This window comes from Sceloporus undulatus, chromosome 4 (genome assembly GCF_019175285.1).
Source record: "Sceloporus undulatus isolate JIND9_A2432 ecotype Alabama chromosome 4, SceUnd_v1.1, whole genome shotgun sequence".
NCBI classification, from domain to species: domain Eukaryota; kingdom Metazoa; phylum Chordata; class Lepidosauria; order Squamata; family Phrynosomatidae; genus Sceloporus; species Sceloporus undulatus.
In genome coordinates this window covers 88,330,654-88,347,536 of record NC_056525.1, presented here as the reverse complement: position 1 = coordinate 88,347,536, position 16,883 = coordinate 88,330,654, and the positions used below count along the sequence as shown (strand labels likewise).

The window sequence follows — 16,883 nt, the reverse complement described above, 5'->3', positions numbered from 1 at the left end:
GGGAAGGTGAGGAGAAATAAGGTCTGATAAGTAAGGAGGGGCCAGCCCATGGAGGGCTTTAAACGTCGACAGTAAGCGCTTATACTGACTACGGAAAGGGAGGGGGAGCCAGTGAAGTGATGCCAACAAAGGAGAGATATGGTCAGAGCGGTGGACGGATGTGATAATGCGTGCAGCTGAATGCTGGAAAGATATTAAAGGACAGAGATGAGAAAGAGGAAGCCCAGCCAGGAGGATGTTACAGTAATCAAGTCGTGATACCACTAGGGCATGGACCAGAATCTTGGCAGTAGAGGCGGAGAGATATGGTCGGATTTTGGCAATATTGTATAAAAAGAATCTACAAGCCTTGGCTGTGGTCTGGATCTGAGGGATACATGACAGAGAAGAATCAAAGATAAAACCAAGACTGCGGGCTTGCTGGACTGGTTGAATAGAAATGTTGTCCACAGAGACAGAAAAGGAGTGTTGAAGGGTGGACTTAGGAGGAAAGGCAAGAAGCTCCGTCTTGGACATGTTGAGCTTCAAACGCCGATGGCGCATCCACTGTGAGACAGCTGTGAGACAAGACAAAACTTGTTGTTCAAGCCTTGGAGAAAGGTCAGGGGTGGAAAGATACAACTGGGTGTCATCGGCATACAGATGGTAGGAAAAACCAAAAGAGCTAATGAGTTTACCTAAGGACAGTGTATAGAGAGAAAACAGAAGGGGTCCCAGAACAGAGCCCTGGGGAACTCCAACAGATAAGGGAACAGAGGATGAAGTCTGACCACCTGTGACCACTGCAAAAGATCGGCCTGACAAATAAGATCTAAACCAGTCGAGAACAGAGTCTGAGAACCCAAGGTCAGAAAGTATATCCACTAGAAGACAGTGATCAACGGTGTCAAAGGCTGCAGATAAATCAAGAAGGATGAGAACAGAGTAAAGGCCATTAGCCTTGGCCCGTAAAAGGTCATTTGAGATCTTAGTGAGAGCTGTCTCTGTAGAATGCCTTGGGCGGAAACCAGACTGAAAGGGATCAAGAATGGAGTTGGCTTCAAGAAACTTAAGACAGAGAGAATAAACAACCCATTCCAAAACCTTAGAAAGAAAGGGAAGAAGAGAAATCAGACGATAGCTAGACAAAGAGGAGGGGTCAAGAGAAGGTTTTTTCAGAATTGGGGAAATGAGAGCATGTTTAAAGTCTGAAGGGAAGGAGCCTGTAGAGAGAGAGATTGAAGATATGGAGGGCAGAAAAGAGGGAGCTATAGAAATTAGAAGACGAGTAGGAATTGGATCAAGAGAACAAGTTGCAGGTTTAGAACAGTTCAGAAATGTAGAGAGTTCATCCAAAGAAGCAGGAGGAAACACAGAAAAATTTTTAAGCGAGGGCGATAGAAGATTATGAGCAGAAGAAGAATTGGGACTATCTCAGAGCGGATAGTGGTAATCTTTGAGATGAAATAATTAGCAAAGTCATTAGGAGAGAATGATGAAGAGACAGGAGGAGAGGGAGGTTTAAGCAAAGTGTTGAAGGTGGAGAACAAACGCTGTGGGCGCTTCTCATTGGCGGAGATCAATGATTTGTAATAATTTTGTTTTGCCATAGAGAGGGCGCATGAGAAGGACGAAAGAACAAATTTGTAATGAATAAAGTCAGCCCACTGTTTGGACTTTCTCCAAAGACGTTCGGCCGCTCTAGAGCAGGACCGGAGAAACTTAATGAGGGGGGTAAGCCAGGGCTAAGGCCTAGTCCTAGAGGAAGAAGTGCGTACAGAGACGGGGCAAAGCTGTCAAGAGTCGAGGAAAGATGGAGTTAAATAAAGATATTGCTGAACCAGCAGAATCCCCAAGATTTAGGGAAGAGAGAGATGAATCCAGGGTCTGACCAAGATGGTTAGAGTCAACAGATTGATACACAGAAAGGTAATACATATAGTTAATAGCACTTGTTGCTCTTCTTATGTTGTGTTCTGACCCTCTTCCAAGGACTGCATGGAAGGAACCAAGTCAGGAACGATTGTATGTACAGTGCTGTGTAAATTTACAGCTTTCTATAAATAAAGCTTAATAATAATAATAATAATAATAATAATAATAATAATAATAGGTTCTCTGAAGTAGTTAATCTCTGAATAATTTTATGAAATTATTTTTCTTACTTTGTAAGAAACGTTTCAGCTTGACACATATCAACCTTGTTTTCCATCTGTGCATATGGAGCTAGTACAAAAGAATACAGGACTAAATTATTAACTAATTCCAAATGAATTTAATTTTAGAGTAACTGTGTATGCGTGTTTTCTACCAGGTGAAGAGAAATCTAAGCTCTGCAAATATCAAGATAAAACTGTTGATTTACCACTGTGACCTCGATACAACCATTAACTGCACAAATGTATTCAAGTTGTTAAACTGAAGGGTGTTTTCAGAGCAGTGGAAGGTAGGTTTTGGAAAATAAAACATGGGTACTTATTGATCTGCAATGAAGAATACAGCAATGAATTCCATAAACTCTACTGTACATCTGGCATTAATCAGACTTCTGTTGTAGAAATGTTCATAAAGATCTAAGGAAAAATGCTACATGAAAAAGAAAAACAACTGAAAAGGAGAATAGCAAAATTGATAGCTATACCTAATCTTCTCTCTTTCCCTCATCTTTTTCTTTACATGCTGCTTTGAGAATCCAGGTTCAGTCATGCAAGTTAAATAAACTTATTTGTTTGAGATGAAGGATGGAATGGGAGCATTTTACTTCTTTCATCCACTCTGAATCAACAAACTTCTAAGTGGGGAGAATAACCCTGAAAAATAAGGCTATCCAGGGAGACTTGCTTATTTTAAAGCAACTCCTCACAGATATGAACTCTAATCCATGCCAAGATTGTTCAACTAAAGGTGCTCTCAGAAACCATGCTTAACTGTGACAAAGCAGTAAGAACAGAATTATTTATGGCCTTGTGGCAGTTGTTCAAGTGCTATTTTAATCCAGTAATAAATTGTGCTAATTTGGTATTGGAGAGATATTGCCCACCATGTATATTCATTCCCCAATGAAAACCCCAATTTGGCTTCCTCAGAAAGACTCTCTCATTTCAAGAGAATTTAAAAAAAAAAAATCCCCCCATTGTCACTTGGGAAAGCTAGAAATGTGTGGTTTGAATTTCTGTGCATGTCATCAGTGGTCCTGGCATAATAAAGATAAAAGATAAAACATAACAATGAACAATGAACAATGAAGTAACAACTTGCTAAGAAGTTTGCATTGCTGCCGCAGTTTATTCTGCAGAGCCTGACAGTATGAAAACATAGCTGCACAAGGAACAACAAAACAGAAGTAATTTCAGACAGCTTCCCTATACAGGTAATGTAATCACTGAAGAAGCCCTCAAATATTTATGGGCGTCAATTCATACTATTCCTCAAAAACAAAAACAAAAAGACTGTATCTCAATAATCTAATGGGATACCTACAAACAAACCGTGAGGTCTATTTTTACATAGCTCAAGAATAAAATAGCTTTCTACGTGATTCATCTCATCTGTTTGGAGTCAGTTTCTGAATTTTTTCCAACCAAGCTTTTCTAACCAGCTGCTCCTTTCTTCCATCCAAGTTCTGTGCTTCCTTTAGGCTACCTCTCCTTTGGTAATGTTCCATGTGCTTTTCTGGGTTTCTTTCAACTCAGACCAGTTGTCTTCATAGAATTTTATAATATCACAAGATTGGTTGGATGCAGATGGGTTCAGCTGGCTTAAGGTGCAAACCCAAAGCCAGCTGAACACAGAATATAGTTAAGTGACAGAGAAGACTATTGTTCCTGACTTTGGACTGTATGAATGGGTAGGAGGAAGAAACCTGATACCACCTTAGGGGGGAAAGAAGTCTGATGTAGCAACTAGCAAGTTATGAGTAGATTGCTTCTGGGTTTTTGATATTTTTTAGATATTTTTCACATAATCACAGGTGAGGGAACTTCCAAAGAAAGAAATAGTCTGGGATCCCAAGAATACAATCATTCTTTGTCTAGTAGCCTAGGAGTAACAAGCACAGGTTAGACAGATAAACTATTTATTCCAATATACTTGCCTAAAATGTAAATTGCAGTTAAGTAAACATTTTTAAATGATGCAAAAATGGAAGCAGCAAAGAAAAGAGCCAAAAAACTATTGCCATGTTTTCATAGTGCCTCTGGACAGTAATTATTTAAAGACACAGATATGGTTGATGAATAGATAAATATAGTAGATGTCAAGATGAAAGTTATGAAGCCTAAACAACAAAATCATTGCTCTAAAAACATTAGGAAAAAGAAAAAGGGTACACCAATCAAGTCATGACTTTTAGCATGTTGCTAAACATTTTTTTTTTAAAAAAAAAAAGCAGGGGGAGGGGACTCATAGAAACATGACAAGACAAACCAGTCAGGTTATAACCAAGTCAAGCAGAGTACAATGAATGCTGGAAAAGACAGTCAAATGAAAACAGAAAGATTTTGAGATTCAAATATCACTTGCATTGCAAAGGAGGCCTATAGTTGAATAGGTCATATAGGTTGAAAATACACTGTTTTAAGCAGCCAGCACAATGATGCACCTGCTTTGATTACAGGTGCGGAACTAGTGACCTTCTATCTCACATGGAGAAGAAACCACTCAACAGCAGAAAAACTCAGAACAATCAACTATGGATATTATATACAGCAACAATGCAGACAGCAGCAAAGAACAAGCCATAAAATGCCACATCACCATCTATGTCTGAGCAGATTTGATAATCTCAGTTTCAAACCATGATTATTACAACCAAACTGGCAACATGAGTACTATTCACTCATAATTTACAATTGTACCACATTTAATCATGATGAATGCTAAAAAAGTGGTAGATTAAGAAACATCATTAAAATTTTAAGAAAGAAAACTGTAAACTTTGGATAGACCACAGACTAAGGATCTGCCATTTAATACTATTTACTGCATTCATGTGGACATACTTCTTTCATATGAAAACACCTCAAACTCATTTATTTCTTATTCAGTAATTTTCTTCTTGACAAGAATTTGAAATACCAGTCAGGATCAATTTTTTTTTATTTCCTAAGATCTCCAGTTTATTTATTTTTTTATGTTTGCCCTGTGAGAGATGTTTTTTATATGTTCACATTTTGAGAAACATGTGCAAACATGTTAGATAACTGGTTTTTACAGAAATTATTAAAAATCAAAATATTTGCATACTGTTGGCAAAAAAAAGGGTTTCTAACGCCTTCTGTCCAAATCTCTTTATGGATACGGATATAAATATGAGAAATAACTTAAAGCCTACAGATCAAGTAAAATGAAGTCATCTCTAAACGTGCCAGCAACACTATATAAAAAAGTTAGTTAGGGGGTGAGAAACTCATCCAAACAGAATAGTAAAGGAAAAAATAAGGAAGCTGGAGTATATTACTCAACTTGGAATTTGGCTGGCATGTTAGATCTAACATCACCCCATGTTTAATTACCAGAGGTGAAATAAGTAGCAGACATAGGTTTGTGTAGGATCATGTATAGCACTACGAGATCTTCAGTCATGAACTGGCCTGTTGGTTCAAACAGGATGTAGAAAAAGAGAAAGTCTGACAAATGATCTAATAAAAAGGAAAGCAAACATGTGCTCCCACCTTTCTTGTTTACCAGGAAGGGCTTTAATATTCTGCTTCCTACCTTGGTAAATCACTCTTTATTTTTGCCAGTGAAGGATACGTTTTGGAAAAAAGAAGTCTTACCACTCTCTGCAAAGAGTCTACAAGTTGAACATGTAGCTCACAGTGTAGTACACAACCCGAAGATGACTGGGGAGCAATGGACCCCTAAGCTACAACTAAACATCTATATTTTTTGGTACCTTTACTCCCAGCATTCCTTGCCACCAGTCAGGCTGGAAGAAACCAAGGATGACTTAGCTCCAACAACATCTAGAGAGCCCTAACAGATACCAATGCACCATGATGCACACAACCTAATACTTCACACACTGTGTAGCCGTTGTCATACTGTTGATAATAGGTTCTAGGATGATTCTGGTTTGGTAGTTATTTGTCTGGCCAAAAGAACCACAATCATCCTCTTGGTTGTTAAAATCAATAGCTTTGCAGATAAATGAATACAGCTGGGCAAGCAATGAGCCTTCAATATGTAAAGTGGAGGGTGTAGAGCTTGCAAAGTAATGTGAGAACAGACATGTTTACAATCATGTCCCTGCTTCTGTATATGTAATTCTGCTACTCTGTGCAGAAGTTAAAAAGGTATTCTACACTTAAAGGAAAAAAAATGCTATGTAGGCTGTGCACATGAGCATGCATGCATGTGCACACGCACGCACACACACCATCTTTATAAAGCTATAGGTTTACAAACAAATTAATCCCAAACCACTCATTTTGGGATTCCCTTCGCCTTCCAAACACATCTGGCATTTCTCATTGTTATGAAGAGGATACTGGAAAGAGACAGACAAGTGAAGAACAGCAAAGAATTCCAGAAATACAGAAAGCCTCAGATATGGCCTTTGTGCTCCCAGCAATAAACCTCTGTCCTGCTTTCCAAAAGTGAGTTTTACTGTGTGTGATTTATTATGTAATTACAGCAAAGAGATATTAGATCTCATTAATTATCTCACACAGTATAAAACTTTTAAATTAAGTTATCGGCCATACAAATGTCACAATGGATGCCATTTACTCACTTTAATATATTATGATATATTGGAAAAGCTGCTGGAAAAGAGGGGATTTTTTTCCCCAGTAAGCTTTAGAAGCAAAACATGCAGACCGCTTTTGCATTTGGGTATTTCTCTGTAGTCATTCTCCATCCAACTTGCTTGATACAATAAGATGGTGTGCACAGCCACTCTTCCAACTCTCTTTCTTTCTTTCTTTCTTTCTTTCATTCTTTCTTTCTGCATCTCCCTCTTACCTCCTCCAAAAAAATTAGCAACCGCCTTCACAACTTAAATTGAAAACACAGTAGAACAGAATACCATTAATAAAATCATCAGAAATAGTTTTCAAGGGCTATGTGCTCTAAGAACATCTCACACTAATAACAATTTAAAAGAGTAAATGTTTGAAGAAAGCTGAATGGTTACTCATACTAGAAGAAGAACAAAATAACCCCAAGACTTCCATTTTCTGAACTTTACAAGACTAACACCACCATTTTGAGCCTGACTGGTAACCCAATGACCTCCTTTAACAATGATATTATACTGTTTTACATTGGACAGCACAAGTTCATGCTATGCTACTACTCTATACCTCACCTTACTGGTCTATCCTTCCTGAACCTACTGCTTAATATGTTGGATGTACTCATGCATGGCTCATGGACTGAACAGAGGAGCACCCCACCATTTCGGGGTGAGCTTCCTGCTGTCTCCCCCAGTTCAGTCCATATGCTCCCACTGGTTGGACTGCAACATTGTATACATTGGCCATGTGTTGAAATGCTGTTTGGGAATGCACCTTGAGGATATCAGGTTGGGAAACACTGTTGTGCACTGTAAAGGCAAAGGCTTTCCTGGCCACTTTCCATAGCTTTCTGTTGGTTTTCTGGGCTATGTGGCCATGTTCTGGAAGCATTTATTCCTGACATCTCACCTTCATCTGTAGCTGGCCATACTTTTCACCTTCCTGCCACCCTGTTTTAAATAAAAACTATCGGCTATAGTAAGCTAATGTTGTATAGTGATTTCAGTGTTGGACTAGGATTCTTGGAGCCCAGGTTTGAGTCTCCATGCAACAATGGAAACCCACTGGGTTACCTTGGGCAAGTCACAGTTTTTCAGCCCCAGAAGAAAGTAAAGGCAAGTCTTGTTGAGAAAAAAAACTGTGATAGGTTCACCTTAGGGTTGCCATAAGTTGGGAAACGGCTTCAAGGCATACAACAACAAATATTAGGGATGGGCAACTCTGAGTGATCCAAAGATTAATTTTCAGCTTCCAGAACTAAATTTTTTAACTAGGTCAACTTAAAAAAACACAACAACAACTAAACAACTCTAAATGTTTTGGGGATTTTGTTCCTTTTAAAAAAAAAAACAATTTGTGGGCTTTCCCAGCTTCTGAGGAAACCTCCAACTTTAAAATACACAAATCCATGTCTCCCTTAGGCTTCTACGAATAGAGAAACTAGGGTATATGGACTGGATATTTTTTATTTTGTGGTGGGGGTATTAGGGGCCACAGAAGAGGTCTGCAGGCTGCAAAAACAGCTATGGGTAACATGGATTCCACAAGCTTCACCTTGCTCTTGTTACTGTGTGCCTTTGAGTCATTTCTGACTTATGGGGATACTAAGGTGACCTATCATGGGATTATTTTGCCAATATTTGCTCAGAGGGGGTTTGCCTTTGCCTTCCTTTGAAGCTGACAGAGTGTGACCTCCCAAGGACATCCAGTGGGTTTCCATAACCAAGCAGGGATTTGAACTCTAGTTTCCAGAGACGTAGTCCAATGTTCAAACCACTACACTATGCTTGATCGCTACTGGGTAAAATCCAATTAATCCTGCCTAGAGTCCAGCCATGGAATGTGTAAGATGTGATTAAATGAACCTCACTCATTTTAAGTGGTCTCTTCTAAGTAGAAAGAACATTTGATTTAGCCCTTTTGATTTACAAGCAGCTTCTCACTCATGTGCTCCAGATGTTTTGCACTACAACACTTATCCACCTGAACCATCAAGATCAATGGTCAATGATGATTCAACTCCAGAGTATCTGGATGGTGCCTGTTTGGGGAAGGAATGTACAGTTACCAAGGATACCAGTATCACTAATGTTCTAAAGCAGAGTTATCCAAAGTGGTGGTCTGTGGACTGGTACTTGTCTCCGAACTATTGGATGTTCAGTGAATTTCCAGAAAAGTTGTAGACAGTGGGAATAAATATAGTTCTGGTGATCATAGAATCATAGAGTTGGAAGAGACCACAAGGGCCATCCAGTCCAATCCCTGCCATGCAGGAACTCTCAATCAAAGCATCCCTGACAGATGGCCATCCAGCTTCTCTTTAAAGACCTCCAAAGAAGGAGATTCCACTACACTCTGAGGGAGTGTGTTCCACTGTCAAACAGCCCTTACTGTCAGGAAGTTCTTCCTAATGTTGAGGTGGAATCTCTTTTCCTGCAGCTTGCATCCATTGCTCCAGGTCCTAGTCTCTGGAGCAGCAGAAAACAAGCTTGCTCCCTCCTCAATATGACATCCCTTCAAATATTTAAACAGGGCTATCATATCCCCTCTTAACCTTCTCTTCTCCAGGCTAAACATCCCCAGCTCCCTAAGTCGTTCCTCATAGGGCATGGTTTCCAGGCCCTTCACCATTTTAGCTGCCCTCTTTTGGACACACTCCAGTTTCTCCACATCCTTTTTGAATTGTGGTGCCCAGAACTGGGCACAGTATTCCAGGTGGGGACTGACCAAAGCAGAATAGAGTGGCACTAATACTTCCCCTGATCTTGACACTATACATCTATTGATGCAGCCTAAAATTGCATTGGCCTTTTTTAGCTGCCACATCACACTGTTGACTCATGTTCAACTTGTGGTCTACTTGGACTCCCAGATCCATTCCACACGTAGTCTCGTTCAGCCAGGTATCCCCCATCCTATATCTGTGCATTTTATTTTTCTGCCCTAAGCGTAATTCATTCATTCAGTTTTCTACTGATCAGTTCAGACTGATATAGAAAGACCTATTTTTGGTCACATACTGTAAATTTTTTTGGTCTATGTTTCAAATAACCTGTCAAAACAGTTACTGTGACTGAGTATACCTCATTAATATCTATGTACCATTAAACGCTTTGTAGCCCAGCAAGGACACACAGCACTTTATGAAGTTTATAATATAAACCAATATGTTAAAATGATGGAAGATCTAAAATTAAATGGCTTATAGCTCATTTCAAATAATTTTAATTTAGCTGCATCCCAACCTTGCCAAGGCATTTGCATCTGTAAGCAAATAAAGCTGTTATTAAATCCTCAATTAACTCTGATTGTGTGCGTGCATACCTTCAAGTAAGGACTTTACTGTAAAATCTAGAACTACCAGAAGAAAGCATATAAAAAAACCATGATTATTTGAATCATCGCATAGTCAAAGAAGCATACTCTAAGTATTTGTCTTTAATCAGTCCAGAAATCAGCTTTTATCTTGTATAAATATAATTGATTTTTATACCATTTAACATAAAAGAATATATTTGTTGGTTTTTTTTAAACTACACTGTTGTAAAAGCCCAAAGAGGCACACATCCTATAGCAAACAGCTAACTAAATTTGTTGTTCAGGACATATAATATCATTTTATATCCCAATGACTAAAATGTGATTGAATGTAACAGCATTACAAAAACACACATTGTATTGTTATGGAGACTATGTTCCACTATACTTAATTTTTTGTTAAAGACTTCTGAAAGCTTTTGCCACTGAGAACCATACATCATCTTGTATTTCAAGTATGGATAACCTGGCTCCAGCCTGATGTTTTTGGATCACAGGAATAATATTAGAGACAGGGCATCAATCTACCTAGTCTGCCACTTTTGCCACTGGCTGGCAGGATTTTTTGCCAGCCCTACCTGGAAATGCCACGGATCAAATTAGGCCCTTCTGAATGCAACAGAAAAGTTCAATGACTGAGTTATGCTTCCTTCCACTGTAGAAAATATCTAATTTGGTGCAATCCTCTCCTTTTGTTATAATACTTACAGCAGTAAACTTTCATTCCAGTAACACTAAACTCTCATTTTAATATGAATGCTGAAGGGTATGTTTCATTATAGGTTGCTTCTCCAAAAATATTAGACTCAGCACTTCATGAGACTTCACTACAAGAGTTAATGATTTATGACAGTAAATCAAGATTTGAGAGAGCAAACAAACAAACAAGCAAACAAACAAACAACTGATAAATGCATCCACACCCAGGGAAGCTACAGAAAACTTTTGAACCAGAATTGTTGTTTGCATATATGGAAACATTATGCCAACAGAATATAGAACAAGCATCAAAGCTCTATTTTACCTGATTTGTTTTATGTTACATTTTAAGATGTTGTTTTTAATTCACACTTTACTGTTGTAAACTGCCCCAAGTGCCACTTTTGGCAGAAAGGCAGGATATAAATGTAATAAATACACAAAGCAAATGTTATTTTAATCAAAAGCATCTCATTATCACTGGATGTACAACATACCTGGTAGTCTAAAATACTGAATCCTAAGCCTGTTTTTGAATCTTTTTCAAGTCCAACCACTTTGACTTCAGAGGACCACAATGCTAGATCAATATCCTCATCTTCGTCCTCTGGGCCTCTGGATTTCACCTGAGGTATAAAGTATAAGGCAGCTTTTAATTGACAAATTAATCTAATAGACACAACATGAATAAGGTACCTGGCTTGGATTTAAATAATGGCCTAAACTTAAATATATACATTTTCATTTAAACTTAAAACCAGACCACTATGTTGCCCTAAGGTTTCATTAGCTACATTAAAGTAGAGCAAATCAAAAGCTATAGCTAGCATGATGTAAAGCTAAGAAGAAGGTATATGACCCCTGAAATCACTATTCCAGATCTTATTTCACCAAGAATGCAGTAGGTGGCCACTCCCTCCCTACAGGACATTTTTTTACATAAGAGTATTGATACAAAACTGTATTGCAAGTTGAGTATCTCATATCTAAAATGCTTGGGACCAGAAGCACTTCTAAGTTGGAATTGTTTCCTGAACTTTGGAATACATAAATAGTGTACTATATGCCTGTTGTGTATTTGTAATGCTGGAGAAAAGATGTAAAGATTTGCAAAATGGCAAGAGGCATAGATTTGTGCTGAACACTATGCTTGAATTCCAGCCATTTCACAGATCCTCAGTCTCTCTCCAGCCTCACTGCTTTTTGCCATCAGCTGCCTGCTTCCACCTTTGAAGCTGTAGCTATGGCTTGCCTGCTCATTTATCTCTTTCCAGCTTTGCATCTCATTTGTTCACTACTTGTGTTGTGTATGAGATGCAAGGTTGGAGAGAGACTGAGGATCCAAGAGACCAATGAGCAGGAGAACCACAGCTGCCACCTTGAAGGAAACAGAAGATGGGTGGCAGCAGAAAGTTTCAGTTTTTGGAGGTTTTCCGATTTTGGATTTCTAGATTAGGGGTATTCAACCTGTATAAACTTGTTGAAAGGATTACTGCTTTAGGTAATTTCAGTAAAGTCCTTTGAACACACTGAGGTGCTATACAGATTCATGAATAAACACAAAGACATAAAGTACCGTATTCAGCCACATGATTTCATAAGGGGAAGTGCAAGACTATAAATAGTACTAGCTCAAGACTTGAATAGCAGAGTTCTAACTGTTTACAGTAAAAGGTAGAGAGAGATCCCATTACAAAGGAAGCCTACATAGAAGTGGCTTCACACGCTCAGGGTCTAGATAAGTTCAGAAAATTCTTCCCATGCGTGCTTCAAAAAAAACAAACAGTTCATCTGCAACTGTTTACAATTTATAAATAAACTTTGCAGCCAGTAAAAATATGTATGCATATTTTCAAGTGGGTCTAGGCCAAGATTCATATCAGTATCAAACAAAATAGCACATCAAAGATTAAAGCACTCTTCCTATAATGATATATGCAAAAATGACAATGGATAAAAGAATCTAAAAGTATTCCTAATATTGTAGTGTAATTCTCCACAAGTGATTGTTTTTAAAACAGAAATGAATAACAATTAATTTGCTGGACTTTCCCATGGAACAATTCAAAAACAGTATTTTGGTCTGGCTCAGCAGTTTTACAATCAAGAGAACATACTCATGAAAATCCCTTATTTCAATCAGTCCTTAGCCCATTATACCCACTTTCTCTGCATTCTTTACAATCAACACCATTCCACCACACCTCCTTTCCCCCATCTTCAGTATCATTCCAGATTCTTCCAACCTGCCTCATTTCTCCCAAAGTAGTTTTTGAGAGAAGCATAAAAATCCTGTTCTAGAAACACTATCCTTGATTTCTTGGTGCAATCCATTTTCTATTGGGCTTGCTGCTGTTGTTATTATAGGCCTTCAAGTCAACTCCAACTTATGGTGATCTGATCAAAAAGTTTTCTTAGCAAGATTTATTCAGAGGTTTTCAATTGCCTTCCTCTAAATTTGAGAGTGTGCTTAACTTCTAAGTGTTATTCTAATGGGTTTCTTTACCTCAGTATGGTTTCAACCTCTTGTCTTCCAGACTTCTAGTCCAACAGTGAAACCACAACACCATGTTGGCTCAAGATATACATATTTTACCATCTGACTTGTGATTTATTGTGAGCCTTGTGAGGTTCTGGCTATCCCTTTGATGCTACCTACTGTGTGGACTCCCATTTATCCCAACTACATACACCAAATGTGAGGGCATTCCCTTATTCCAACCCCTCCCACCAGTGCCAAGATCTTCTGTCTTCAAGCTGTGGCCACTAACTTTGGGGACTTACTAGATCCCCTTGTAGTTTCTGTGTGAGATTTTATATTCTATCTTCACTGGACACCATCACTCTTTACTATGTGCTGCCACCACAGACACCATGCCTGAACTCAACTTTCCAATCTGTAGTATAGCTGGCCTGCCCCTTATACGGGCTTGTCTTCCGTGGACTTGAGCTCACACATGGAAGACAAGCCCCGATCAAAACAATGGGGCATGCATCACACAGTGCTACAGGAGTGTTCCCCATTATTCTGAATGGGATTTGAGCATGCGCTCAATTCCCCTTATGTGGGAGGGTCTATTGTATTCCCAGAGACAAAAGTATATAATACAAAAACAATGATTTATTAAATAGAATTTGAACATAACACAGATGATTTAATATATCTAATCCAATTATTCTCAAACATGGTGTGCACAAGAGCTGCTAAAGAGGGATGTGAGATTTGGAGGCTTTGATCCCTCTTCCTCCTCCCGAACTTTTTTAATGTGTAAAATTTATACATGCATCAATTTAAATATTGAATTTACTTAAATAAAACTGTTCTAATTTAAATGATGTTATTTCCTTATAAACATTAAAATACAAATGTATATGAATGCACGAATAAAAATACACACACTTAATAAACAAATATTTTTATCACATACCACATCGGGTGTGTGTGTGTGTCTGTGTGAGGGGGTGACATCCATATGTAAATGTAAAGGTCACAAGGGTAAAAAGTTTGAGTACCACTGAGCTAATCACATCTCTCCTATACACACATGTTCAGCCCCCCAGCTAACTCTGACTCTAATTCTCCTTCATCTCTGACCCTAACTTTCTTAGCCACTCAAATTCCCAAACCCCACTTTAATTAATTCCTAATCTTGACAGACTATGCTCTCATCCTTAACCAAATGTCATACACTAGCCTTTTCAAATTCCCCTCAGATATTCCATTAATAACCACTCCCAAATTTTCATTTTCTCATCCCCTCCAAACAGATCCTTACCTCATAACATCAAAGACATAGTGCATACATATTACCTAAACATCTAATAAATGAAGCAACATTTCTTTGTAAAAGAGACAGGATATCATAAGCCTCCTTTCCATTTGGCTATCAACTGTTAGCATAATCACAGCAGTGGGTTAGATGTGCGCTAAGTCGATTCCATCCAGATGAGACTTAAGTGCTATTAGTCAACAGACACACTGATCTCAAATTGATGGTAATGCCAGTTCTGGACAATGTTGCAATGGTTGCTGTTTCCCTTGATATTATTGTATTTTTACTGGCAGGGATGAAGATACATTCTTGTGCTCTCCCTCTTTTCTTTCTTTTTTTCACTGATGTGCCAAAATAACAAGACAGGATTTGGATACTATGCATCTGAACTAGTGAATTTGAGGCACCATGATACCTTACAACTGTCTTGATTTGGCAAGGACTGTCATAATTAATCTTCTGTTATCCTATTTTTTTCAGCTGCTTTTAAAGTGTCCCAGTTTCTCTCTCCTCTTCTCACTATCCCTCTTTGTTCTTAGTTTATTTTCATTGGTGGAAAACTGACTTCAAAGTTCAAAAGCAGTTTACACTCCATTAATTCAATAGGGGAAACAGAGAGGAGAGGAAAGAATCTTGCCCGTCTCAGCAGACTCAGGCAAAATCAAACTGCTGTAATCTTTCTTAGCTAGTCTCATTAGTAACTTTTGCCATTTTAATAACATTCTGGTGTTGTTAGGCCACACATGTCCTAGCTAATATCTGTTAAATGATGGAGGATATGCACCAATATGATGCTCCTGAAAACTAGCAATACTTTTTACACCATATATTTAGGGATAAATATGTGTGATGTATTCTTGAAGGCAGTGGTTTAACAGTAAAATTTGGAAGTACAAACTCTCCCCAGGACAGTCTCTAAAACACCCTCATGGAGTGTCCAGAGACCCTTTCACACTATACAGTTATAGCAGTATGGTTCCAGTTTAACTGCCATGGCAACCTTGCTTGGAATCCTAGGATTTGTAGGTTGGTGACACACGAGAGCTCTCTGGCAGAGAAGGTGGCTGTTGTTGCTGTTGCAGGAAATTGAACGCTGACCTACAGAGTTAAAGCACATCTCTCAAACCACTATACCCACGCTGGCTCTAAGTACCCCTTCCTAAACTCTAAATCCCAGGATTCCATAGGATGTAGCCATGGCTGTTGAAGGAGAATCTCAGTGCTATAACTGTGTCGTGTGAAAAGGCCCCAGAAATGCAGGTTGCTGGATGATCTTAAAAATTTTTCATCTTTACCTGGAACAAGGCCTCTGTGAAGCCATCCCCCGCAACACACACCACAAATACTTTGGATTACAACAGGTACAGCTCATAACAATACATCTTTGCTGGAAAAATCAATTTCTCCTTCAGTAACTGTTGAGATTGCAGCTAAATTCAGAGGGAACAGGGAAATACAAGTGTGGTGGTGACAGAAACTGCCATAGTTACTGCTAATCAAGAGTGTGACTCTTCAACCCTGCAAGCCTTGGCTCGGCTATGCTGCTGCTTAGTAAGACCTATAATATATATATATATTTAAAACCTATAAAACAACATTTGCAAACACACAGAGTATCCTTGTACTGCATCTGAATTAAACGGGGCATTTGGAATATTTTACTTATAGTCAAATTACGCAAAGCAGGACACTCATATACCTAGTAGATCCATCATCATGAAGCAGAGAAAGCTGGAAGTAAATGTTTTCTTTATTGTGGAAACACTGAAAGCAGAGAATGTGGACCTTAGAAATGTTAATAGCTAAAACTGCAGTCTTTCAGTCTGCACTGAGTCCTTTGTTCGCAAGATGGAAGCAATCAGCTAATGGGGAAGCAGACTAAGTATAATTCAAAGCTTTTGCTCCCTTATTAAACTGAAGAATGATGAATGGGATGTACACCGTCAGCATGTCGACTCCTTGATTTACATATCTTGTATCATTAGTACAATGATGTTTCTAGCTACCTGCCTAGATAAGCTACCAAGAATTTCCAATTAAAATGAAAGTAGTAAAGTCACAAACATGAAATATCTCTGAGGATATATATGCTAAAACAACACTGTAATTTTGGTACAAAGGTTAACCTCTACAAAATGCAAGTGGTGAAGCTTGAATTTCAAATTACCCTGTTTTAAGTGACAGCTGTTCATTTAAAAAGAAAAAGGAAAGTAACAATACTGTACTCAATTTTGTACATAATATACAAGACAGCTTAATCATCATCACTGTTTTGATGAAATTATAGGCTACAGCCCAACAACCCTGTCTTCTCTTAGCATACCTAACATACCCCTTGCTGTATATGGGGCTTCCATATTTTTATATCTGGAGC

General features: G+C 38.5%; 1 protein-coding gene across 1 annotated transcript in view; it reads right to left on the bottom strand.

Moving 5' to 3' along the window:
* Positions 1–16,883, bottom strand: part of PATJ (PATJ crumbs cell polarity complex component) — a 212,377-nt gene that overhangs the window by 157,029 nt on the left and 38,465 nt on the right. Inside the window, 1 exon segment of the mRNA XM_042463137.1 lies at positions 11,234–11,362. Within this exon segment, the coding sequence (XP_042319071.1) occupies positions 11,234–11,362 (129 nt within the window).